Source organism: Macaca thibetana, chromosome 8 (assembly GCF_024542745.1).
Source record: "Macaca thibetana thibetana isolate TM-01 chromosome 8, ASM2454274v1, whole genome shotgun sequence".
Classification (NCBI taxonomy): domain Eukaryota; kingdom Metazoa; phylum Chordata; class Mammalia; order Primates; family Cercopithecidae; genus Macaca; species Macaca thibetana.
Genome location: NC_065585.1, coordinates 88,885,721 through 88,913,547, shown reverse-complemented (window position 1 = coordinate 88,913,547; position 27,827 = coordinate 88,885,721). Strand labels below are relative to the sequence as shown.

At 39.3% G+C, this 27,827-nt stretch overlaps 2 protein-coding genes across 9 annotated transcripts in view; both read left to right on the top strand.

The window, feature by feature from the left end:
- Positions 1-27,827, top strand: part of CHCHD7 (coiled-coil-helix-coiled-coil-helix domain containing 7) — a 1,019,570-nt gene that overhangs the window by 583,648 nt on the left and 408,095 nt on the right. The window lies entirely within an intron of this gene.
- TGS1 (trimethylguanosine synthase 1) overlaps positions 1-27,827 on the top strand; it is a 553,145-nt gene that overhangs the window by 517,170 nt on the left and 8,148 nt on the right. For 3 of the 5 annotated variants that reach the window (XR_007728401.1, XM_050802344.1, XM_050802340.1), the window contains 8 exons: positions 2,764-2,881; positions 5,147-5,233; positions 8,400-8,574; positions 11,344-11,650; positions 14,291-14,440; positions 16,694-16,837; positions 23,098-23,314; positions 25,333-25,411. Coding sequence is in view for 4 of the 5 variants with exons in the window: in XM_050802344.1 (XP_050658301.1) it covers positions 2,764-2,881; positions 5,147-5,233; positions 8,400-8,574; positions 11,344-11,650; positions 14,291-14,440; positions 16,694-16,837; positions 23,098-23,314; positions 25,333-25,411 (1,277 nt within the window). In the remaining variant the exon portion in view is untranslated. The remainder of the gene's footprint in view (positions 1-2,763; positions 2,882-5,146; positions 5,234-8,399; positions 8,575-11,343; positions 11,651-14,290; positions 14,441-16,693; positions 16,838-23,097; positions 23,315-25,332; positions 25,412-27,827) is intronic. The other 2 variants (XM_050802343.1, XM_050802342.1) reach the window with 1 other exon arrangement.

Sequence of the window (27,827 nt, the reverse complement as noted above, 5' to 3'; positions counted from 1 at the left end):
TCTTATGAGTCATAGTGGAATTCATGTAGGACAAGCAAAGTCTTGCTGTGAAAAAAGATCTCAGTGGGGCCCAGAATTAATTTATAACTGGAATAATTTCAGGATTCTCATCAATAAAATATCCAGGATAAGGAACTTGGTTGATTCCTGAATAACTGATCAAAAAAAAAAAAAAAAAAAACAAAGGCTCGTTGTGCAAACTGGTGCCACTCAGGACTAGAGAATGCCAATGAGAAGTGCTTTGAAAGGAGTTAATCGGAGTAGGGTGGGATGAGAATGTTTACTTTGCATTGCTGTAAAGGAATACCTAAGACTGAGGAATGTATAAAGAAAAGAGGTTTATTTTGGCTCACAGTTTTGCAGGCTGCACAGGAAGCATAGCCTCAGCATCAACTCCTGGTGAGGGCCCCAGGAACCTTCCAATTATGGCAGAAGATGAAAGCGAAATAGGCATGCCACATGGCAAGAGAGACAGCAAGAGACAGGGGGGAAGTCCCAGGCTCTTGTTAGCAATCAGATATTGCAATAGCTCATTACCATGGGGAGGCACTAAGCCATTCATGAAGGATCTGCTCCATGACCCAAACACTTCCCTCCAGACCCCACTTCCAACATTAGGGATCACATTTAAATATGAGGTTTAGAGGGGACAATCATCCAAACCATATCAGTGTTCTTGCTAAGGAGAGGGTTCTGCCAATTAACAGCACCAGGAAAATGAGAGAGGAGGAAATTTCTGTGACATCTGCATATCCTGAAGTTTTGGCATCCTGATGTTACATGCTGAGGACATCTAGTGTAGAGGAGCTTTCTTCTCAGCCTTACTCCTTTGTGAAACAAATGGTTTTGACCTTTTACTTAACCATCAGATTTGCTTTGCTTATCTCAGATTGCTGATAATACTTCATCCAGCTGAGAGTTTCTAAAGAGCTCTGCCAACTTGCTTTTTTCTCTGTATTCTTAGATTCTTATAGTGGAGCCTACCTCAGCATAATATTCTCATAATATTCTCATTCGTTTCTATTTAGGTGATATATTTTCACCTTTTTTTTAATTTTTTTTTAAGATGGAGTCTTACTCTGTCGCCCAGGCTGGAGTGTGGTGGCATGAACTCAGCTCACTGCAAGGTCCACCTCTGGGCTCAAGCAGTTCTCCAGCCTCAGCCTCCCGAGTAGCTGGGACTACAGGTGTGTGCCACCACTTCCAGTTAAATTTTTTTTTTTTTTTTTTGTATTTTTAGTAGATACGGGGTTTCACCGTGTTGGCCAGTCTGGTCTCAAACTCCTGACCTCAGGTGATCCTCCCGCCTCAGCCTCCCAAAGTGCATAGGCGTGAGCCACCATGCACAGCCATCCTTTTTTATTTGAAGATTTTATATTAATATTCTGATACTCTTCTATACTCTCCTGATACCTTTCTGTACATATTTTGACCATAAAGTTTATAATATACACATTGGGCATTGTTTTGGCCTCTGACTTACTGTCTCATTTACCCTCTTTGGTTCTCCTCCCTCATCTGCCTGCTTTTTTCTTTGCCAAACACAGTAATTCTCACAGTCTCTGCCTTCTGTTGCCTGTTCCCTTACTTATGTTTATAGATTGTCCATTTCTGTAATAATTCCAGTTTGTCTGCCATCAGGATGAATATGAGGGTTTTAGATTTTGATTTGTTTTAGATCCTCCCATGAGTTCAAAATTTAAGGTATAGGTTATGCTTCTATGTAAGTATGTTTTCTACTCTTTGTGGTTGGTGCTTTTCTGAAAAGAGTCAAAGCTTCCCACTGTCTACCCTGCAGACATCTTTTTCCTCCTGGTCTCAGCTACCCGCTTTCTTCCAGTCTCACAAGATAGAGAACAAAGACAGATTTGTGCCTCCGTTTTTGTCACCATAAGTTAAAGAACTCTTCTTAAAGATAGTATTGTCTTTGTTACTCTCATTACTGATGTTACTTTCATACTATATTAAAGGCAAATGAAGAGAAATTCTTCTTAATCAATGTGATTATGCCCCCTTTATAGTCATTTCAATTAAAATTCCATAAGAATGTGACTGCTAACAGCTACAAAGGCAGCTTTGTGGGTTAATTTGTGTAGATTTGGGCAGCTATGAAGTAGTTTTAGTTTGTTGTTTTTTTTTTAAGTAGTTAGATCATGAACATTTTAAAACCTGTTAAAAACTTTAGACAAATTAAATTTAATAGAGTTTAATTGAGCAAAGAACGATTCTCGAATCAGGCAGCTCCCGGAACCAGAATAGGTTCAGAGCAACTCCAGGGTTGCCACATGATTAGAATAACATTTATAGACAAAGAAAGAAAAATGATGTACAGAAGGCGGAAGTGAGGTACAGAAACAGCTAGATTGGTTACAGCCCAGTTTTTGCCTTACTTGAACACCATTTGAACAGTTGGCTGCCTGTGATTAGCCAAAACTGTGCTTGGTACAAGAGTAGGTTATAGTCTTTTTATACAATCAATTAGGTTACAGTTCACTATGTGTGGAGAAACCTCTAAGCTGAGCTTAAAATGTGTACATGGACAGCTTTAGGCTAAATTTAATTTAGCAAACCTTATAGTTAGGATTTTTAAAATGCTCAGACTCTGCATGTAGACACACAAACAGGTAGGTGTGACCTGGTACTTTGATGCACATGTACAGTTCATTGCAGAAAAGGTGCTAAAATATTTTGATTGGCTTTGCAAATAGCAGAAAAGTGGTCAAACCAAGGGGGAAAACCTATGCAATATTTCTGCCTCTTTAGATTCACAGAAGTCTTCAGGAACAAACACAAGCAAAGACAGACCACATGCCAGTGGTACTGATGGAGATGAAAGTGAGGAAGATCCACCTGAGCATAAGCCAGGCAAACTGAAGAGGAGGTAAGTTGCATGAGACCCCTCTCACCAGAGCGTGTTAGAGTAAGCATTTGTATCCGTAAGCAAGTGGTTATTAAATGATTGTTACGTTCACAACACTGGTAATCATGTAAGAAGAGGCAGGGTCTACTGGTAAGATTCTGAGCCTTTGGACCTAGACCTGTGGTCAGAGCCAAACTCTGCCACTCAGAAACTCTGAGTACATTTCCTTCTTTTTTTTTTTTTAAGACACAGTCTCGCTTTATCGCTCAGGCTGCAGTACATGGCACGATCATAGCTCACTATGATCTTGAACTCCTCAGCTCAATTGAACTTGAACTTCTCACTTCAGTTGATCCTTCTGCCTTGAGTAGCTGGGACTACAGGCGTGTGCCACCACTCCTGGTTAGTTTTTTAAAATTTTTTGTAGAGACAGGGTCTCGCTGTATTGCCCAGGCTGATGTCAAACTCCTGGCCTCAAGTGATCCACTTGCCTTGACCTTCCAAAGCACTGGGATTACAGGTGTGAGCCACCACACCTGGCCTAAGTACATTTCTTAATTTCTCATCTATAAGATTGGACTGATGCCTTTTTTGTGATCGTTGGGTGGACAGGAGCTAGCATATAATGTGTCTGACACTTAGTAGCTATCAATGGATCATAACTTTTAACTAATAATTATATTCATATCCTCTCTCTCTCACCAGTTCTAATGTTTTTCAAGTCTGGATATATCTTATCCCAGATTTGTATTGCTGAAAAAGACCTCAAGGTCATGCTTTCATTGTATAGATAGGAACACTGAGGCAAATAGGAGTGAGTATCTTTCTTGCTCAGTTTCTTCATAGCAATGGCAGCTCTAAAGCCAGAGCCCAGACCAACTACTCAAAGCAGTGCAATTTCTATTTACCACTGTGAAAGTTGTAAGAGTCAAAACAGAGTCACTTGTGTCAAACACTGGTAAAATGTCGCCAGGGAAGGCCATGAAAGACTCATGCACTATTTGCCTGATAACAGGAACTGTCACAAGAAATTTTTCCAAGAACAGATAGCTGCTTATACAGGAACATGTGCCTGACACAGTCTCACAAGCCCAATTCAAAACTACAGAGGCCTAACCGTAACTCTCAGATTGCAAGTTCCACCTAACAACCTCTGGCTCTCCTAATCAAAGCTCACCAGCTGTTTGTTGTAAGATGCTGCAAGTGCCAGTGAACTAACTTTCTAAACAACATGCGTGACCTCTTTCCTCAGTGAAACTCTAACCTTTTCCTTTCTTCTTTGGACATTTCATGAGGCCACCTCATTCTGTGCTTATGTCCCAAACTGCGGTTCTGTTTTTGTGTTTTATAACCAAATAAAAGTTCTTTTTTTTTTGGCGTTCATCCCTACATCTTTTTCTTGGAGGTTTATACCACTTCTACACATAATTAAACACGTAGAGAATAATGTAAGGTGGGATATAGTCAGATGCTAACGCTGTAAGTAACAAGGAAAGGATGAATCATTACTGAACTTGGAGGTTAGCTGGACACTTCATTTCTCTGACAGGATATGAGGTGCTCCACGTAAGACGCTTGTACTCCAAATGGCTTCTGGAAAAATAAGCGTGCCTCTACTATGCTGCCTCTATATGGTAGACATTGCTTGTTAACTCCCCAGTTCCTGCTAGTTACTGAAGGCAAAGATCGTGTGTGTTCAATGAGCATAACTTATTTTTAAGGACAAACTTTGTAAGAATTATTTCTCACCATTTTCCTTTACTTGGAATTATGGCCAGCGGTAGTCACTGTTTGCTAAAAGATCTCTGGTAGGTGGATTCTCCAGGGTTACCTAACATCACTTGAATCACAACGTTATTCTTTTTAATATTTTTTTTCTTTTAAAATTTTTTTGGATTGGATTGATACTTACCAAACCTTTCCTTGTTTGTTTTTAAGGGAAACCTCTGGAGAAATCACTTTGGGAGATTAATTTAAGGCTGCAGCTTTTACTGGTGTTTTTCAAAAGGAAAATTGAGAGATGATATTTGTACCATACCCAGGAATAGAAATCATTACTTGACATGGATTAAGACGGGAGTACTTACCCAAACACTCCTGGGTACTTACCTCATTTGGAAAATTCTAATTATTCTTTTTTCTGGTTTCCTGGATCTGTGAACTATGGTTGATTATGGTGACGGGAAGTTTCATGTGTCGATTATATTGCCTTTTTTATATTTATCTGAACTGGTGGGCTCTGGTAGTAATGGCTGATCACTGTTTACCTTTTCTTTATTTGTTTAGCCATGAACTGGACATCGATGAAAACCCAGCTTCAGACTTTGATGACAGTGGTTCCCTTCTAGGATTCAAGTATGGCTCAGGACAAAAGTAATTATTCATAAAAGCTATTGTTTTCCCAAAGTCCTAACCACTTCAGCTATCTTAGAGCACTCTGATACTCAGATAACTAATAAATGATCATGTGTTGAGATGTTATCATTAAAGCACTTCTTGTTAGAATTGTGGTAGAGATATCCCTGTACATTTGATGTGTTCATATGCTTTAACTCAGGTGCCCTTTATAGCAATCCAGTGTTGTTACTCCATTTCATAGATAAAGCAACTGTAGCTCACAGAGGCTTTGACTTGGTCAAGATCACATTATTTACTGGAGAGGGAATTTAGGCCCAGCTCTTGTGACTTCTAAGCATGGTTCTCTTCTCACCTAGTATCTCACGTGTGTACATGTGAAGACCATAGCAAACATGCCATGAAAAGTTGAAATCTGCAATAACCTGTTTTTATTATGAAAGAGTAAAATTAAAACAACCCAAATAACAAGTAAAAAGTAAAAAATATTTTGCTTCCAGTCATTCTCAGATGTAGGCAGTGTTTTAAAGAGTTTGGCACTTTGGGAGGCTGGGCAATATAGGGAGACCCCGTCTCTACAAAAAATTTAAAAATTAGCTGGGTTTAGTGGTGCATGCCTGTGTTTCCAGCTCCTTGGGAGGCTGAGATGGGAGGATCACTTGAGTCCGGGAGGTTGAGGGTGCTCTGAGCTATGATAATGCCACTGCACTCCAGCCTGGGTAACAGAGTGAGACTCTCAAAAAAAAAGAGTTTGGCATATGTCCCTCCAAATTTATTGTTGTGTGCTATGACTACATACAGGTACACACATTTTTTGTTTGTTGGTTTTGTTTTGTTTTTTGAGACAGTCTCTGTCACCCAGGTTGCAGCGCAGTGGCGTGATCTCTGCCCACTGCGACCTCCGCCTCCTGGGTTCAAGCAATTCTCCTGCCTCAGTCCCCCAAGTAGCTGGGACTACAGGCATGCGTCACCCAGCTAATTTTTTTTTTTTTTTTTTTTTTGTATTTTTAGTAGAGACGGGGTTACACCATATTGGCCAGGCTGGTCTCAAACTCCTGACCTCAGGTAATCTGCCCACCTCCGCCTCCCAAAGTGCTGGGATTACAGGCATGAGCCACTGCGCCTGGCCATGTACACGCATTTTGCTTCTCTTTGTGTAAAACAGAAAAATTAGATCATATTATAGATACTCTTCAGGTTGCTTTTCTCCCTCAACAATGTACCATGGACACTTGTTGGTAGAAACATTTAGCTAATTCTGTAAATGAGGGCTTTGTGTTTTATCAATTGCCCTAATTAACAACATGTAAATTGTTTCCTAAGATCTAAGCATAATGCCTTAGAAGGTCCCTCCAGGTTATTACGTGTGCCTGCCTGCCTTCCTTAGTGTCTCACTCTGTAACACAGGATGGAGTGCAGTGCTGTTTTAAGTTTTTTCATAGAGATGGGGTCTTGCTATGTTACCCAGGCTGGTCTTAAACTCTTGGCCTCAAGTGATCCTCCCATCTCAGCCTCCTAGAGTGCAGGGATTGCAGGCATGAGCCACCATTTATTCCTTCTTATTGCTGAATAGAATTCCAGTGTATGGATGTACCAAAATTTGTTCAACCATGCAACAATTGAAGGGCATTTGGATTATTTCTGGCATTTTGCTCTTACAAATAAAGTGGCAGTGCAGGTGAATGGCTCACACCTGTAATCCCAGCTCTTGGGGAAGCTGAGGTGAGAAGATTGCCTGGAACCAGAGGTCAAGACCAGCCTAGGTAACATAGCAAGGCAGAAAATTAAAAAATAAAATGAAATTTCAAAAGTCAACAAAGCTGCTATGAACATTTGTGTATAGAAGACATAAGATGTCTCTGGGATTAAATGCCCAAGCATTAAATATAAAGGAACATGTTTGAATAAGTGGGTAATTGTGTTAGAACAACTAGAGATTTTATCGCACATGACATGAAGACTAAACTGAGTAGGTAAGGCCTGATAAAGACAGCTTCCACCAGTAATCTAAACCATGACTGGGTTCTTTGATGTTTCTAAGGGTTGAGATTTCAGGTCCTACTTATCTATGTCATAAGTTGTGAAATACAGATACCTACACATTATGAAATCAGCAAGAAAGGGACATGAGGAATGCCTCAAAATTGAATTGAATTCAAATTAGTTCAGAAGTACATGTTGACTCTTACAGTTTCTAAAGATTATCAGTTTTTCTCCCTTAGGTATTTCAAAGCAATTATAGTTCCTATAATCAATAGTTCATATAATCATTAAAGGCTAAGATCATAAAGTTTAGCAATGTAAAAAGGTTCTTAAATTCCTGGCAGGATTTATTACTATGCACATGTAGTTTTATTGAGGAATCCTTGGGTTGATTTTGGTAGTATACTCTTGTAGAGATCTATTTCTTTTCTTGCCTGAGATTTAACTTAACTACTCTTCTATTTAGAGCACCCAATTCTACTTAAAAGAGAAGGATAAAATATCCTGTTTATTAAAAGAAGTTTATAATATGGCTACAAAGTAAGACCTGATGTTTAAACTCAAAGTATTCTGGATTTTATAAATACTAAAGTGTATGTGACACTCTTAAGTTCCTAACAGTTTATAGGAGAGGGAGTTATTTGAGGCTTACTATAATCAAAGGGGGGAGGCTTCATAACAGATACATATCTTTTAGGACTAGAAAATTTCAGATGGTTAAATCAGACATTCTCTAATTATTTAGATACTAAGGTTTTGCTTCTTTTGTAAGCTCAGATTTAGATAATTCAAACACATTCAGAAATGTGTTAAAGAGCTTTGACATCACCCCGCCTTGAGAATATTTATATTTCGCTAACAAGGGGATAGGGTTTTATGTATATATATATATACACACACACACACACACACACACACTGTTTATTTATTGCAGTCTACTATGTAATTTATACTTTCTGCTCTATATTAGATATGTTGCGCTTCCCAACTTTGGTGTTACACATTTGCTTTAGAATTAACATAAAAGTTAGACCATCAACTCTTCTGCAAGTTGAACTTGATTTTCTCACTTTCATAATTTTAAAAAGGGAACTAAAATGGTGTAAAAATGAGTGAAAATGTTAGTTTCATTCTCTTTTCCTCTAAGGAAATATAATCCTGGAATTTAAGGTGTGAATCACTTGTTTTGATCTGGTTACAGATATGGTGGAATTCCACATTTCAGTCATCGGCAGGTCAGATATTTAGAGAAGAATGTGAAGCATAAGTCTAAGTACCTGGACATGCGCAGACAAGTAAAGATGAAAAACAAACACATCTTCTTTACCAAAGAGTCAGAAAAACCATTTTTCAAGAAAAGCAAAACTCTGAGTAAGGTATGTATACATTTTGTTGTATACTTGTAGATAGAATCATGTTTTGTAAGTTTGACCTCTTAAAATTGTTGTATTCAAATAGGAAGCGTGTTTCTACACAGGTATCAAGGTACATAATTTTTTTTTTTTGACTTGTTTCTTGAAGACATATATTATGTAAACTAAATCTGCAAAAAGGCAAGTTGAGGTGGGGTGAAAAGGAAGTGTTTGAAAGCTATAAAGTAGTAGTGTCTGACATGATTTTTAAAAAAGCAGCCGCTGGGCGTGGGGGACTCATGCCTGTAATCCCAGCACTTTGGGAGGCTGAGGTGGGTAGATCACCTGAGGTCGGCAGTACCAGACAAGCCTGACCAACATGGAGAAACCCCCATCTCTACTAAAAATACAAAATTAGCCAGTATGGTGGCGCTTGCCTGTAATCCCAGCTACTTGGGAAGCTGAGGGAGGAGAATCGCCTGAACCCAGGAGGCGGAGGTTGTGGTGAGCCGAGGTGGCGCCATTGTACTCTAACCTGGGCAGCAAGAGCAAAACTCCGTCTCAAACAAAAGCACGCAACCTTGGCCGGGCATGGTGACTCACACCTGTAATCCCAGCACTTAGGGAGGCCGAGGCGGATGAATCACCTGAGGTCAGGAATTCAAGACCAGCCTGGCCAACATGGTGAAACCCCATCTCTGCTAAAAATACAAAAATTAGCCAGGCGTGGTGGCGAGCGCCTGTAATCCCAGCTACTCGGGAGGCTAGGCAGGAGAATCGCTTGAACCTGGGAGGCAGAGGTTGCAGTGAGCTGAGATCGCGCCATTGCACTCCAACCTGGCTGACAGAGTAAGACTCCATCTCAAAAAACAAAAACACTGCCTTACCTATGTAGTAACAGACAAGAACAAGGAGCAATTTATCTTCTGTTTCAGGCTAAGTAGGTATATTAGTCTGTTCTCTGGCTGCTAATAAAGATATACCTAAGAGTGGATAATTTTTGATGGAAAGAGATTTAATTGACTCACAGTTCTGCAGGGCTGGGGAGGCCTCAGGAAACTTACAATTATGGTGGAAAGGGAAGCAAACAACTTCTTCACATGGCAGCTAGAGAGAGAAATGAGTGCCCAGCAAAGGAGGAAGCACCTTATAAAACCATCAGATCTCATAAGAACTAACTCACCATCACAAGAAGAGGATGGGAGAAACCGCCCCCATAATTCAACCATCTCTACCTGATTCCTCCCACAACACGTGGGGATTATGGGAACTGTGATTCAAGATGAGATTTGGGTGGAGACACAGCCAAACCATACCAGTAGGATCCTAATAGTCCAAATTCTGATACAGCTTAATATTATAAGCTTTAATTCTGAGTTCTTCCAGAAGTGATCAGTCAGTTTATACCTGTAACAAGTTCACCCTGATAGCATGAAACACAAGTCCAATTTATTGTTTGACATTATTACCTGAAATATTCATATTCCCTCTCTTGTACTTTGCTATATCTACCATCCAAGTACCTGGGAAACAACATTAGTTAGGAAATTGCTTTGTGTGATGAATTACCCTTCTTTATTCAAAGGGATAAAAAACGCTTTCTAATGAGCAGAACCTTGATGTCAGTCACATCTCCAGCAGCTCTTTGGGACAGTAGACCATAATCTTAGACTCCATGATGACTCTGTTTCTGTTGTCCGTTTTTAAGGCTAGTCAGATGACTCTGGTTTCCCCTCAAGAAACATTGTCCTCTCTAACTTAAGCGTACTTGTAAAATATGCTACATATATGTAACTGGTTTTATTTTGTATTACATTTCAGGTTGACTGGCTGCTGGTGATATTTTAATAAATACGTTAGTGGTGCTAGTTATATCTGAAACAGACTGCCTAGTATTAGTCCAGTCAGTGCCGTAGGACTTTCCATAATGTGTTGGATGTAATAGCCCCCATGCATTCATCTATAGATGAGTGCAGAAACATAGCTGCTAGGCATTGCTGAGGAAAAAAGGTATGTGACTGCTGTGTCTAACTTAGATACCTAATTTGTTTATAGGCATATTCCCTTAGAGGAAGATTTTGGGTTGTTGCTCATCATGTCCACCACTTCCATTCTAATTTCCTCACTCTTAGAAAGGTCATGAAGACAAGATCGGAAGAATATTCATGTTACAGAAGATGCAAAGAAGTATAGGATCTTATGCTGAGCCTTGTTCACATTTCAAAGAACAAACATTTGCTAGGACATATCTTACTAGCTCTACTGTTGCATTAAAAGGCAACTTTCATTTTTTTCCAAGATACACTGCTTCTATTCTTACAGAAAAATTGGCCCTAAAACTTTAGGGTTCATCTTTGATGCTAAATAACATTTACATAGATTGCAGCTTGAACATTGCAGAAAAGTCTATATAATTTGAAAAACTAAAATTAATGATTCAGTAGTAAGTAGGTACATTTGTAATGTAGCTGTTGCACACAGCACAGTTAAATTGTTAGGAATCCTTATGGAAAAGCCACTGGGACAATTTGGCTTTATCCTCTTAGTGTTTATTGATAGCAGGAAGTGTTTAATCTGATACTTTTTTCCTTTTAAAGAAAACTTTAATAAGGTCATAGGATGCCCAGATAACATTCTGATTAGGTCAGAATTACTATTAGCTTGTGTGATGCAGTCTACTTTTCAAAGCCAATAATTTTGACACAGCTTGTCAGTCAAGTCACAGATGGTAAAAGGTAGGAAGATTCTGTGTAGTTTGGAATTCCTGCTCATGATGTCATCTTAAAATTTAAGGTAGAAAAATTCCTCACATGGGTTAACAAACCAATGGATGAAGAAGCATCACAGGAATCGTCTTCTCATGACAATGTGCATGACACTTCCACAAGTAGTGATTCAGAGGAACAAGACATGTCTGTTAAAAAAGGTGATGACCTACTGGAGACTAGTAATCCAGAACCTGAACATTGTCAGACCGTATCTTCAGCTAGTGAACTTGAAACAGAAAACTGTGAAGGAGACAGCTTGGTAGCAGCTGTTCCAGATGAGCAGGATTGTGTTATTCAAGAAGTACCAGATTCCCTCCAGGCAGGAACTGAAGGTAACACTAAATATACTTCAACTTGCTAATGAATTTAGATAAATTTTTTTTCATTAATATGTTTTTTCTTAGTTTTCACTTGTGAATCTTTTGTACCTAAGGAGTCACTGCTATTTATTTTTAAGTGAGAGAAGGCATATTAAGTGTACATGTTCTAACTGGCTATGACTTAGCACCCACAGCACTCCTCACTCTTGGCTGAGCGAACATGATCAAGTTGAAAAGGAAAGACTGTTGGGAGCATTGTGCCTACAGACCACTGTCTGCAGTTCAGCTTGGCCTCTGCTGCTACTCAGTTCCACGGGCTAAAGGTGACCATCCTTTGCCCTCTACACATGTGGTGTAGCTTTGGTTTGGTTTACTTTTTCCTTTTTTTTTTTTTTTTTGGAGACAGGGTCTCATTCTGTCACCCAGGGTAGAGTGCAGTGGTGCGATCACAGCTCACTACGCCTTGACCCCCAGGGCTCAAGCAGTCCTCCCACCTCAGCTTGAGTAGCTGGGACTACATGCACATACCACCATGCCTGCCTAATGTTTTAATTTTTTTTGTAGAGATCCAGGGTCTCACTATATTGCTCAGGCTGGTTGCCAGAGGTTCAAGCAATCCTCCCACCTTTGCCTTCAAAAGTGCTGGAATTACAGACATGAGCCATCATGCTTGGACTGTTTTCTTTTTGATATTTTTTTATTTTGTGTGTGTGGTTGATGATGGTCATGTGTTTTTGATGGCACATTAATTTAAAAAGTATTCAGAGTAGTTGGCTCTAATGAATGAACTGAGTAATATCTTCAATTTATGCACTTTTGTATTAGAATTTTTATAACAAAAGCTCTTATATAGTTTAATAATGGTATTATGAAACATATTTATTGTGATCATCATTTTTCTTAATTTATTACTATGGAAAATAACTTGAGTCTTGTTTTTTTTTTCTTAGTGCAAGTGTGGTTGCGTGTGTATCTCTGATCTTTCTATCACTTATTTCTTTACATTCTAAACAGCATACCTATAGTAGTTTACATTTCTTTTATTATCAATGTTATAATAACTGATGTTCATATGACATTTGTAGGTTTCTGAAATGCTTTTATGTGCCTTATTCTCATTTAATCTGTAAGGTAGCCCAAGGAAGTAGGTGGAATTATTTTCCCTTCTGGAAATACAGAAAGAAAAGCTGAGAGAAATATAAAAATTAACCCAAGTAAGTGGCATAGCTAGGACTCATTACCAGCTTCTCCGATTGCTAAGTCCCATTTTCCTGCACTACCCCACTTCCATGAACACCAGTTCTCATGATGTTGGTTGTTCTTACCTGGGGTAGTACCACCTTCATAGAGGCATTTGGAAGATGCTGGTTGTTAGAATGACATTAGAAATTCTGGCATTTAGTACTCAGTTACTTAATGTTAGGTCATGTACAAGATGGTCTTGCACAATAAAGAATTATTCCACCCACAATGTCATTATACTCCCTGTTGAGAAATAATCACCGTACTTTGCTATTGGTGACACTTTTGGGGATGGGAAGATCTGACCTTACTGACTCATGATGACACTTTTTACTATTTACAATGATAAGATAAATGTATTAGGACATAGCCCAATCCTTGAGGACCATTTGAGTGTGTAATGGAGTCTTATTCTTTGTTAGCCATCACCTCTTGTTTTTACACTTAACTCTGAAAAAGAGTCTCATCTGTCTATGTTGTTGCTTCTAATTTGCTGAGGACTGAAACCAAATAACCAAACTGATAAAAATTAATTAAGGAAAAAATCAGTCTCTGAATGAATGAGATCGTTTTCTATGGAATAGAGCTGGTGACCCTTGTTTCAGGTTCTCAGATGCCAGGTGACTTTGATGTGGCTGAGAGCTAGAGCCTAATCTAGTCCTTGATAGAAAGGAAATGTTTAGATTCTGTAATTCACCACATAAAGCAGTATCTTGGCTAACAGAAGTAATAACTTTTATGTCTATAGCAGTATTTCTACATATTTCCTATCATTGCTGTGAATTAAGTTGGTTAAATACTACTCACTAACTAATTCATTCTTTTTTTTTTTTTTTTTTTTTTTTTTTTTTTGGAGACAGAGTCTTGCTCTGTCACCCAGGCTGGAGTATAATGGCACATTCTCAGTTCTCAGCTCACTGCAATATTCGCCTCCCAGGTTCAAGCGATTCTTCTGCCTCAGCCTCCCAAGTAGCTGGGATTACAGGCACCTGCCACCGTGCCAGGCTAAGTTTTTTTATTTTTTTTTATTTTTTCAGTAGAGATGGGGTTTCACCATGTTGGTCAGGCTGGTCTCAAACTCCTGACCTCAGGTGATCCGCCTGCCTCGGCCTCCCAAAGTGCTGGGATTACAGATGTGAGCCACTGCGCTCTGCCCATTCATTCCTTTTATAGGAATTAATAATTGGAGCTTAAAGAGCCTCGGTTACTTTTCCAAGCTTACAAAGCCAATGAGTAGCAAAGTGCTGGCAGTGATTGAAACCAATGGCATTTCCATCAGGCTTTCCTATTTCTCTGGGCGTGTCATTATATACATCTTCTGCTTGTAATTATTTGGTGTGGCTTCATTTTTAGATAAACTCATCTGTGGTACTAATTTTTTCTTAGCATCTATATTCTTTATTATTTTAGCTGAAGTTAAAAAGAAGAAGAACAAGAAGAAGAACAAAAAGGTGAATGGTCTGCCTCCTGAAATAGCTGCTGTTCCTGAGCTGGCAAAATACTGGGCCCAGAGGTACAGGCTCTTCTCCCGTTTTGATGATGGGATTAAGTTGGACAGAGGTAAAGTATATATGTATTTTTTAGCTTTATTTTGAAACCATTTAAAATTTACAGAAAGTTGTTAGAATAATACAAGGAATGTTCATATCCCCTTTCCCAGATTCAGCTATTTTCAACATTTTGCCCCATTTACATTCTCATTCTGTCTCCATTTGTATGTGTGTGTATCTTTTTCTGATCAGTACTTTCATGCCCATACTCCTTAATACTTTAGCGTATATTTCCTAAGAACAAGTATATTGTTGTTTAAAACAGTAAATTATCAATTTAACATTGTTCCAATATTATAATCTACAGTTTATACTCTAGTTTCATCAATTGTCCTAATCTTGTCCTTTATCACATTTTTTTTTCCTTCCAGTATAGGATCATTTATTGCATGTATTTTTCATGTTCCTTAGTTTCCTTTAATCTGGAATCTTTCCTTAGCCTTTTTTGTCTTTCATGACTAACATTTTTCAAAGGATCAATGGCCATTTATTTTATAGAATGTCCTTCAATTTGGGTATATATATGTGTGTGTGTATTTTTAAAACTTCAGATTTGGGTTTAATCTGTATTTGTAGCACCTTAGGATAGATAGCAAAAGCGATTGATAAGTTATTAAATGGAAAACCTGATCAAGAAATACCTAGTGCAGAAAGACACAATTTAATTAATTAACTTTGCAAGTTTTGAATTCTTTCTCCAACTTTCCTGCCGTGATCTGCAACAACTTACTTAACTCAGTCTTGCAGACTGATGCTCATTTTCATGTTGGGGTTACCTCAATATTGGTTTTTATTAACTATCAAAATCAGAAGTTCTTGATCTATGATGGAATTTCAGGGGTTCTCCAACCCTTTTAAAACAATTTGCAAAATGCTGTGTATTGGAAGAAGAAGTACATAGGAATTTATAAGGAGAAGTAAGAGTGGAAAACACTTGCAATTATATAAAAGTGTATATTATTTTTCCAGTATCGAAGAGCCATTTAAAGTTTGGTAAGGGGAGGCAACAGGAAAAATTAACACACATTATTTTTATTTATTTCTTTTTCTTTTATTTTATTTTTATTTTTATTTATTTATTTATTTATTTTTGAGACAGGGTCTCACTCTGTCACCCAGGCTGGAGTACAGTGGCACAATCTCGGCTCACTGCAACCTCCACCTCCCAGGCTAAAGCAATCCTCATGCTTCAGCCTCCTAAGTAGCTGGGATTACAAGCAAGCACTATCATGCTTGGCTAATTTTTTGTAGAGACAGGGTTTTGCCATGTTTCCTGGGCTCAAGTGATCCACTACACCCAGCCCAGCACATCATTTTGTTCAGATAAATGTCTTTCTGAAAAAATGTGAATTTTTCCTACTAGGAAAGAAGGAGGTCAGTATTCTGTTTCCTCTAGAATGGACACAGGACCTCATTTCTGAAAATGATGAGGGCTCTGCTCTTCCTATTCTTCTGCAGCCCTGTTGCCTTTTGCTATCAGCTCCTGCTTTTTCTGACCCTTTAAAAACATGCAGTTTTGGCCAGGCATGGTGGCTCACACCTGTAATCCCAGCACTTTGGGAGACTGAGGCAGGTACATCACTTGAGGCTAGGAGTTCAAGACCAACCTGGCTAACATGGCAAAACCCCATCTCTCCTAAAAATACAAAAATTGGCTGGGTGTGGTCGCTTGTGCCTGTAGTCCCAACTACTCAGGAGGCTGAGGCATGAGAATCGCTTGAAGCCAGGAGGCAGAAGTTGTGGTGAGCCAAGATCATGCCATTGCACTCCAACCTGGGCAACAGAGCAAGACACTGTCTCAAAAAAAAAAAAAAAAAAAAAAATTCCGTTTTTTCTGGAGTGTCCAATACAAATCCAGGCTATTGCTTCAACCTTAGGAGTGAAATTATTGGGAAACTCAGTGGAGTGTGAGGAGCTAGCCAATTAGAGCAGCTAGTTCTCTATTTTCCACAGGAGTCAGTAGTTAAAGCCTCAAACAGAAACATCAAAATTGTAATTCAGTTATTGCAAAGATGGAGGTACACAGTATTACAAGAGAATTCGGTTAAGAATGAGGTCATCATTTCTGTGGAAATTGGGAATGGTGCTGCTTTTTATAACAAACTTTGAAATTTTTTTCTTTAAAACTGGGTAATTTATAATTTTTTAAAAAGGGAAACTAAGCTTTTTAAAAGTATGTAAGATATAGTAATGTTTGCTATGTTTATGCTTGCCTTGGCTTCTTGAAATTGAACATGTTAACACAAATATTCTTCCTTTGCAGAGGGCTGGTTTTCAGTTACACCCGAGAAGATTGCTGAACACATTGCTGGCCGTGTTAGTCAGTCCTTCAAGTGTGATGTTGTAGTAGACGCATTCTGTGGGGTTGGAGGAAATACCATTCAGTTTGCCTTAACAGGAATGAGAGGTAATTAGCCATCAATGGGAGAGAACTATTTTATGTCCAGTTTATTCAGTAAATGTTTCGATTTTGCTACAGCCTATCTTACTGAGATTTAATATATAATTAATAATTTAATATGAAATGATATAATAGCTAGCATATATTAAGCATATACTTTGTATTGCATACTGGTGTAAATGCTTCCTACAGTTGACACTTGGACAATACAGGTTTGAACTGCATGAGTCCATTTATACCCAGATTTTTTTCAGTAAATAAATTGGAAAATGTTCTGGAGATTTGTGACAATTAAAAAAAAAAATGCAGGTGAATCCCCTGTAGCCTAGATACATTGAAATAATTTAAAAGTTAAGAATGTCGGCCGGGCGCGGTGGCTCAAGCCTGTAATCCCAGCACTTTGGGAGGCCGAGATGGGCGGATCACAAGGTCAGGAGATCGAGACCATCCTGGCTAACATGGTGAAACCCCGTCTCTACTAAGAAATACAAAAAACTAGCCGGGCGAGGTGGCGGGCGCCTGTAGTCCCAGCTACTCCGGAGGCTGAGGCAGGAGAATGGCGTAAACCCGGGAAGCGGAGCTTGCAGTGAGCTGAGATCCAGCCACTGCACTCCAGCCTGGGCGACAGAGCGAGACTCCGTCTAAAAAAAAAAAAAAAAAAAAAGAATGTCATGAATACATCAAACATATGTAGATACTAGTTTGTTTTATCATTTGCTACCATAAAATATGCACAAATCTGTTGTAAAAAGTTAAAATTTGCCTGGGCACGGCAGTTTATGCCCATAATTCTAGCAGTTTGGGAGTTAGAGGCAAGAGGATCACTTGAGGCCAGGAGTTTGAGACCAACCTGGTCTCTAGAAAAAAATTTTAAAATTGACCAGGCACAGTGGCTTATGCCTGTAATCCCAGCACTTTGGGAGGCTGAGGTGGACAGGTCACCTGAGGTCGGGAGTTTGACACCAGCCTGGCCAACATGGCGAAACCCCGTCTACTAAAAGTACAAAAATTAGCTGGGCGTGGTGGCATGCACCTGTAGTCGCAGCTACAGGAGGCTGAGACAGGAGACTCACTTGAACCCAGGAGGCAGAGGCTGCAGTGAGCTGAGATCATGCCACTGCACTCCACCCTGGGCAACAAAGTGAGACTCCATCTAAAGAAAAAATTTAAAAATTAGCCAGGCATGGTGGTGTGTGCCTGTAGTCCCAGCTACTCAGGCTGAGATGGGAGGATGACCTGAGCCCAGAAATTGCAGGCTGCAGTGGTGCTGGAGTGCACCACTGCATTCCAGCTGGGGCAACAGAGTGAGACCCAGGCTCTTAAAAAAAATTATAGGCTGGGCACGGTGGCTCATGCCTGTAATCCCAGCAGTTTGGGAGGCCAAGGTGGGCCGATCACTTGAGGTCGGGAGTTCGCGACCAGCCTGACCAACATGGAAAAACCCCATCTCTACTAAAAATACAAAATTAACCAGGTGTGGTGGCGCATGCCTGTCATCCCAGCTACTCAGAAGGCTGAGGCAAGAGAATTAGTTGAACCCGGGAGGTGGAGGTTGCAGTGAGCCGAGATCATACCACTGCATTCCAACCTGGGCAACAGAGCGAGACTCCATCTCAAAAAAAAAAAAAAAAAAAAAACCTACCTTATCAATAAATACAGTACTGTAAATGTATTTTCCTTATGATTTACTTAGTAAGAGTGTTTTTCTCTTAAGTTCCTTTATTTTAGGAATACTATGTATAATACATACAACGTACAAAATATGTGTTAATTAGCTGTTTATTGATGAGGCTTCAGGTCAACGATAGGCTATTAAAAGTTAAGTTTGGGGAGTCCAAAATTATACACAGATTTTTGACTTCACAAGGGGTCAGGGCTCCTAATGTCCATGTTAAGGGCCAACTATATGTATTAATTTATTTAATCAACAATCTTGTGAGTTATGTCTTACTATCTGTGCTTCACAGATAAACTGAGACATAAAGAGATGAAATAACTTGCCCAAGATTATACTGACACACCTACTAACTTGAAGCCAAGATCATAATACTTTATAAAACCAAAAATACCAAAACGGGAAAGTATTGAACAGTAGACAGGGAGTCCCAGCCTTTGTACTCACTATCTTTATGACTTTGGACATCATTTAACCTTAATTTAAAGGAGACATTGAATTTAGATGACCTCTGTGACACCTTTCAAAAAGCTTTAAATTTCAGAGACTACAAACTATTTAAATATTACCTCATTGTCATATAATATTTGTTGCTTGACTTTGGGATCACAAGAAAGAAAACCCCTACCACTGTGTAACTGCCAGTAACTGTGTCAAGTAGGTAATGTGCTTTTCCCCAGGGGAAAAAATGCGTTGAAGAAGTTGAACATTCTGCCCAAACTGATATAGCTGGGTCATAAAACAGGGGGGTTTTTGTTTGCTTCTTTGTTTCTTTGTTTTGTTTTTAGACAGTGTCTCACTATATCTCCCAAGCTAAAGTGTAGTGGCATGATCAGGACTCATTGCAGCCTTGACTTCCTGGGCTCAAATGATCCTCCCATCTCAGCCTCCCAAGTAGCTGAGACTACAGGCATGTGCCACCATGCCCTGCTAATTTTTTTTAAATTTTTGTATAGACAGGATCTTGCTGTATTCCCTAGGCTAGTCTTAAACCCCTGGCTTTAAGCAGTCCTCCCCTTGGCCTCTAAAAGTCTGGAATTACATGAGCCACCACAGTGAGACAAGAAGCAGAGTTTTTATTTAGTTTTCATTCTGAAGATGCATATTTTTAAATATCTTCATATTATACATATCAATGATAGTTTCATTTCAACAGATTTCTACTGAATCTCATTAATTTATATGAAGTTAATGTTAAGTAGGAAGCATAAGATGATTTTGGAAAACACGTAGTAGCTGTAGAAAAAAACAGACTCAGTCCTTGCTCGGTTTAGTCAGAGAGACTGACTTTAATCAAGTTGCACTGAAAATGATCTTATCGCCTTGCCATCACATAGATTTTTAAGGTCAGTGCTGATGAAATGTGGCCCCTGTTTTAATACTCCTATGCTCCAAGGCATGATATTTGCTAACTTTACATGGTCTCCTGATAGCCTAGAGATAAGCTACTTTCATGTTTACTAGAGTAGTGGTTATTTTCTTTTTTCCTTGAATTTACTATTTACTACTAAAGTTCTTCTCAGACTTTGCCAGATAAGCCATTCCTATGGGCTAAAATCAATATTTATTGCCTAAAAAATGGTTTTTCCTTAAAAGTTGTAAAATGTTTCTTCATTTTGGCCTTACATCATAACACAATGATTGAAACACCTGCTCCCTGATAAAGTAGCAAAGAGATGTGAAAATTTTCTCAGATTTATTACTCAGACCGTCTATATATTGGTATGTATTTCTTTTTTTTTTGAGATGGAGTCTCGCTCTGTTGCCCAGGTTGGAGTGCAGTGGCGCAATCTTAGCTCACTACAACCTTTGCCTCCCGGGTTCAAGTGATTCTTCTGCCTCAGCTTCCCAAATAGCTGGGACTACAGGGGCCTGCCACCACGCCCAGCTAACTTTTTTATTTTTAGTAGAGATGGGGTTTCACCATGTTGACCACCCACCTCGGCCTCCCAATGTGCTGGGATTACAGGCGTGAGCCACCGCCCTTAGCCCATAGATTTGTATTTCTAGGAGTATAGATCTTTTGCCAAGGCTTTCTGTATTTAGTGCACATTTACTAAAGGAAGATGTCTAATGTGGGTCCCGAGCTAAAGGGACTAACACTTAGAGATTGCCAGCCTCTGGGGAAAAATGGAGGCAGACAGCAAACCCCGTGGCCTTCCCAGTGCTGTCATGACGTAACTTCTGCCTTTGCAGCATGTGGTACTGGAAACTCAGGAACCCTCCAGCATGTTCAGGATAGTGGAGTCCCATAACTTGCCCCCCGAACCAGAAGTGGTAGTTCACAGGTGTTCCATGCATGTCAGTTATCAGTACTCCTCCTAGTATGCCCCTAGGATGGTTGAGCTAATTACATTATGGCAGGGAATTCAAAACAATTAAAGTATAATTGATTTAGTGCGTTTGTGTGTACATATGTAAATATACACATATAATCAATTACACTTAACTGTTTTGAGTTCCCTATCATAAATGTATGTTCATGTGTGCTCATATACATACTCATATAATCAGTTATGCTTGAACTGTATGTGCGTTTATACATTTACATATATATGCAACATACATACAAAAAGATGGCATTGCATATAGTTGAGATTATCCTTTGTGCCAGATTTATTTCCACTCAGATAGTTGCTGTCTGTGCATAACTGAAGGGTTAGGGAATCTGTAAAGTTTTGCATGTTGCTGTTGTTAAAGATATCTTTCCCCTTTGTATGTATTCCAGTAGTTTAGCAACAGTACTGCCTGGTAGAACTTTTTGCGATGACTTATATGTTCTGTATGTGTGCTGTCCAATATGATAGCCACATGTGGCTATTAAGCAGTTGAGGTGTGCTAGTATGACTGAGGATTAACATTTGTCAGCTTTTTTTTTTTTTTCAGTTGTGGGGTGGAGGTGTTTCGGTCTGTCACTCAGGCTGAAGTGCAGTGGCACAGTCTCAGCTCACTGCAGCCTCCTCCTCCCAGGCCCAAGTGATTCACTTAAACCTCCTGAGTAGCTGGGACTGCTGGCACATGCCACCCCACCTGGCTAATTTTTTGTGTTTTTGATAGAGATGAGGTTTCAAACTCCTGAGCTCAAGGGATCTACCCGCCTCAGCCTTCCAAAGTGCTGGGATTACAGGCATGAGCCACCGTGCCCAGCCAGCATTTCTTTTATGTGATAGATTGAATGCTTCCATTCTTATTAGGCCTAAAAGTCTGCCTTCAAAAGAAATACAGATGAAAATAGGATTAACTGAATAGATTTGATGTTGAAAGTCACTTTTTCTTTTGAATTTTTAGTATTATCAGCATATCTTTCCCTGTCTCTGAACTATAAATATAACAGACTGAGCAGCTGAAAAGGATCTTTTCTCTTACAAATGTGAATGTTAGTTTATTTAGAACCGGAAAAACAGCATCATAAATGTATGATTTTGCAATGCATTATAATTGGTGCTTATATTTATTGTTCAAGTGATTTAGCACATTATTTCTCAAAAACGTTAACAAATTTGGGAACTAGCATTTTCTGGAAAACAACTACATTTCCATGACAACCACGCTGTAAGCGTCACTGTTCCACTTAGCCCTTTCAAATAAAGAATACTGCCATTAACACTGGTGCACATGCAAGTGTACTGAGTAGTTTACTGCAAAACATGGATAGGCTAAAATTAAATTATGTCTATGTTGCTAATTATAAAATTGGAATAAAGTAGATGAAAGTCCATTTGGTGAAAACATAATATTATCTGTTTCCTCTACCTAAAATGTCTCATTCAACATTATCGGCAGGTGTGGTTTTTTTTTTTTTTTTTTGTTGTTGTTGAGACGGAGTCTCCCTGTGTCTCCCAGGCTGGAGTGCAGTGGCGTGATCTCGGCTCACTGCAAGCTCCGCCTCCCGGGTTCACGCCATTCTCCCGCCTCAGCCTCCCAAGTAGCTGGGACTACAGGCGCCCGCCACCACGCCCAGCTAGTTTTTTGTATTTTTAGTGGAGACGGGGTTTCACCATGTTAGCCAGGATAGTCTCGATCTCCTGACCTCGTGATCCACCCGCCTCGGCCTCCCAAAGTATCGGCAGGTGTTTTTACACTTCTTCTTCATCACTTGGCTATATAAGTTTGTAAAAATGTGTTTTATTTTGGTTTTCCTTAGAAGTTGTCGAATTTGTGTTCATTTGGGCATTGCTACATTTTGAGGAAGTTTGTCTTTTCCAAAACCTAGCATTATAGGCTGTCCATACAGTGACCTTTTCAAGTGTTTCCTGCTCAGGCTGTAGCACAGCACAGTGGTGGCCACATATTTGGCACTCAGTAGATATTTTGTGGCAAGTATTACCACTTTGCTTAGGAAAAGCTGTAGAATGAGACAAGAAAGCCAAGACCTTCAGTCACATTTTCTTGGTACAACACAAGTGAATCTTTCTAATTTAAATAAAAAATTTAAACGGAAGTCTATATATTGGGTATATGTGGCCAAATGTCTCCTCCTCTTTAAAAAGAGTTCTTATACAGAAGATGACAGACTATTCAAAAGATAAACTATCTTATATAAGTAATAATCAGTGTCAATTAACTCATTTTTTTCTTTTCCCATTTTTAGTGATTGCCATTGATATCGATCCTGTTAAGATTGCCCTTGCTCGTAATAATGCAGAAGTTTATGGGATAGCAGATAAGATAGAGTTCATCTGTGGAGATTTCTTGCTGCTGGCTGCTTGTTTAAAGGCTGATGTTGTGTTCCTCAGCCCGCCTTGGGGAGGGCCAGACTATGCCACTGCAGAGACCTTTGACATTAGGACGATGATGTCTCCTGATGGATATCCTTTGGAAGTCTTAAGAGTTTACTGAAACAGTGATTGTGGAGAGAAAGGAGCATGAGAGTGAGAGAAACAGGGAGTGTGGGAGGGTGGACGGGGTGGCTCACATTTGTAATCCTAGCACATTGGGAGGCTGAAGCAGGTGGATCACCTGAGGTCAGGAGTTCGAGACCAGCCTGGCCAACATGAGAAATCTCGTCTCTACTAAAAATACAAAAATTAGCCGGGCATGGTGGCACGTGCGTGTAATCCAGCTACTCGGGAGGCCAAAGCACAAGAATCACTTGAACTCAGGAGGCAGAGGTTGCAGTGACCTGAGATCGCGCCACTGCACTCCACCCTGGGGAACGGAGCGGGACTCTGTCTCAAAAGAGAGAGAGAGATTGGCCAGGCACGGTGGCTCACGCCTGTAATCTCAGCACTTTGGGAGGCCGAGGCAGGTGGATCACGAGGTCAGGAGATCAAGACCATCCTGGCTAACATGGTGAAACCCCGTCTCTACTAAAAATAACAAAAAAATAGCCAGGCATGGTGGCACACGCCTGTACTCCCAGCAACTCAGGAGGCTGAGGCAGGAGAATCGCTTGGACCTGGGAGGCTGAGGTTCCAGTGAGCTGAGATTGCGCCACTGCACTCCAGCCTAGGCGACAGGGCGAGACTCCATCTCAAAAAAAAAGAGAGAGAGAAATTAGTGATGAGACGGAATATTACCTAACAGCATTTGGTAAATTCTAGTTTATTTTACATAAAAAGCAGGTATGTAAAAATTATGTGGGAGTCGATCTCCAAAAGTGATGACAAATATGAGGTCATGTTTCCCTTGCTTGCTATTCGATTTTACCATTATAAAACAAGGACTAGAACACAAAGATTGGACTTATTGTCTTGTGAATTGGGAATTTCCTCAAAAAATATCCCTGCAGTTTGTCGGTAACCATTCTATAACTCTTCAGTTGACACTGATGCTGGCTAATTTGCTGTGTATCTTCCCATTTTTCCTGTTACTCTTCCAAGATGTCAAAGCAAAACCTGATTTCATGGAGTAACATTTGTTATTTGTCCCTTTCGCTACCTGCCACTCCACAGTAGTCATCTGTTTGACTCTTAACAGGAAACATTTCTAAATTGCTATTAAAATTTAGAGTGTACTCCGGGGTGTGGTGGCTCACGCTTGTACTCCCAGCACTTTGGGAGGCCAAGGCAGGCAAATCACTTGAGGTCAGGAGTTCAAGACCAGCCTGAACAACACGGCTGAACCCTGTCTCTACTAAAAATAGAAAAATTAGCTGGGCATGATGGTGGGCGCCTGTAATCTCAGCTACTCAGGAGGCTGAGGCAGAAGAATCGCTTGAACCTGCCTGAGTGACAGAGCAAGACTCTGTCTCAAAAAAAATAATAATTTACAGTGTAAATTAGCTGGGCATGGTGGCACATGCCTATAATCCTGTAGTCCCAGCTACTGAGGAGGCTGAGGCAGGAGGATCACTTGAACCCAGGAGGAGGTTGCAGTGAACTGAGATTGCACTACTGTACTCCAGCCTGGGCAGCAGAGCCAGACCCTGTCTCAAAAATAAATAAATAAGCAGAGCCAGACTCTATCTCAAGAATAATAAGTAAAATCAAAAATTAAAAAATAAAATTTAGAGTGTAGACTACGATGGCCATGGTTACTTTATTCTTTACTGGGAATACGTGGTATTGTGCTTTCCTATTTCCTATTCTGTTTTTCAATAATTAGGAAATGACAGAGAAAGGATCTGTATTTCTGACTCTTGCCTAGTACCTACCACTAGGATAATTGAAATCGATTTAACTATTAGTCTTTGAATTATCGATACAGTATTTTGCTGAATTACAAAATTTTATATGTAATTCTCTTTTAGGTTCCATTAAAGGGTTTAAGTTTTTGCTTTTTAGTTACATTTTGAAATACATTTGAGTTACGATAAGTAAAACATACCTCTTTCTGATTAGAAATTAGCTGCTGTTTTCGTTATTTTTCCTTAACTGCTGTCCACCTTTGAAATTTTCAGACTTTCCAAGAAGATCACTAATAATATTGTTTATTTTCTTCCAAGAAATGCTGATATTGACCAGGTAAGCCATTACTGAAAAACTTCCATGAGTTTCTGTCTTAACTGTTACAAGTACAGTAAAAGATACAGGACGTTTCCTTACCAGAGAATGTGTTTTTGAGTAGTCCCTGACTCACTGTTCTTAGAAAACTGGAAGTATCTGGAAGTTATATTAAATGTAGACAGGCTCATTTGAGTACTTGAATAATGAGAGGAAATCACTGTTTATCATGCAATTTAAGCTGATTAACTTTTTCTAGTTACATTAACAGTTTCACAAAGAGAAAGTTAACTTTTTCTTTAACTTGTGTTTTTGGTTTATTTCAAAAACTTTCCAGAATTGGAGTTGGTGATTCATGTTTTTTGCCTCTAGAGGGAGTAATGACACTAGGGAATAATGAAACCAAGAAAGACTGAGATTTCAAGTGTATTATTTTATTATTATTATTTCAAGTGTATTTTTTTGCTATCAAATTTAGATCAGATTACAATGGGAAATCAACTTTTTTTAAATGAAGAAAATGTATCCATATGTAGGAACTTTTTAATGACAGGAGACAGTACTAAAAATTTAGAGAAATCACAGTTGCAAAGAAATTGACTTTTTTTTGTTAAGGAACTTTTAGAATGTTACAACAACCTGAATTTACAGATGGTTTGAGTTCCCAAGTGTGTCACAGTCTGCTGTTTGAAACTCAGGCTGTATTTTTCTCATAGAAATGTCTGTGAAGGATAGTTAATTTCCCATCCAGGGAGATTGTACTCTTAGATAATGTTTATATCATCCTAAATAGCATGGACTCAATACAAATACAACTTATCTCAAATATTTCCATGTAAGAGATGATGCTAATTGTTTTCTGTATCTAGTGAAATGTTTTTCTAGGTCCCTTATTACCTCAATCTTCTATTCCTTTTTTCTCTTCGGAGATGATTCCAAGACATGCATTTCTTGCTAAGAACTCTAAGAACTGAGTAATTTAGAAAAATATCTTTTTGTGAGAGGCTCTTTGGAGGTAAGGTATATACCTTACTGTTTGAAATTGCTGTTGAAACCCAAGAACTAATATTTATTTATTTATTTATTTATTTATTTAATGGAGATAGGGTTTCTGTCTGTCACGCGGACTGGAATGCAGTAGCATGATCATAGCTCACTGCAACCTCAAATTCCTGGGCTCAAGTGATCCTCCTGCCTCAGCTTTCTAAAATGCTAGGATCTCAAATCCAATTCAGAAAGCCCAGAGTAAACATATTTTATCTGCTTGATGCCTGTATCTTGCCATGCTTTCCTTTCTTTCTTTCCTTGGACAGCCAGAGAATTCCAACTAATTCTAGCTTTGGATTTACCATGCTTCACAAACATGAAAGGTTTCTCTTTTAAGTGGTAAACCTATTGAATATATTAATAGATAAAAATCTCTGAACAGACAAGGACTTAGTCCTTCCCAAAGGAAGATGCAGGCAGCAATTATCAAACACCACCTTTGTGTGAAATCCTTGTGGGTGGAATCTCTGACATAAGGAGTCTTGTCTCAGCCCAAGGCAAGAACGAAGAGAGGAAGTCTGCTGGTCTATTTGATATGGCAGCTCCTTATCCTTGTTTAATTTTATAATTAGACATAAAATATCTAGTCTCAGAAGAGTGATAGCATTTGTACTTTCCAGGTAAGATAATTTAAGTTACTTATCTTCATGTTATAATATGTATCTTGCCAATACAGAGAGCAGGGCAACATTAAGCAACATCCCTAAGAATTATGTTTAAAAAATGAACTGTATTATGTTAATTCCTGGCCTTTGTCTAGCAGACACACTCTATCCTTCCATGGCTTCCCCAGGCACATGTCATGGTAACATTTGGGCCAGGCAAACCCTACCTACTTTATTTCCTCATAAAGTGGAGAAGTTTACAAATTAACTAATAATTAAATAAACCCTAAGTATAAAATTGATGTTAGATTTAATAATGGGATTCATCTCTCTTTTTTTGTTTTTGTTTTTGTTTTTGTTTTTGAGACAGAGTCTTGCTCTGTCACCCAGGCTGGAGTGCAATGGCATGATCTCGGCTCACTGCAACCTCTGCCTGCCTCCCGGGTTCAAGCGATTCTCCTGCCGCAACCTCCCAAGTAGTTGGGACTACAGGCGCACACCACCACGCCCAGCTAATTTTTGTATTTTTAGTAGAGACGGGTTTCACCATGTTGGCCAGGATGGCTCGATCTCTTGACCTCTTGATCCGCCCACCTCGGCCTCCCAAAGTGCTGGGATTACAGGCATGAGCCACCGCGCCTGGCCCTCATCTCTCCTTAGTTGGCAGAGTACTTAAAGCTCCAATTGTCTTTTTATATTTTGTTCTATAATGTCTAGGAAGGGAAACGTTCCTCATTGTAACAGTCACTTCTAATAGTTTATTTTGGTAGATAGGTAGGTAGATG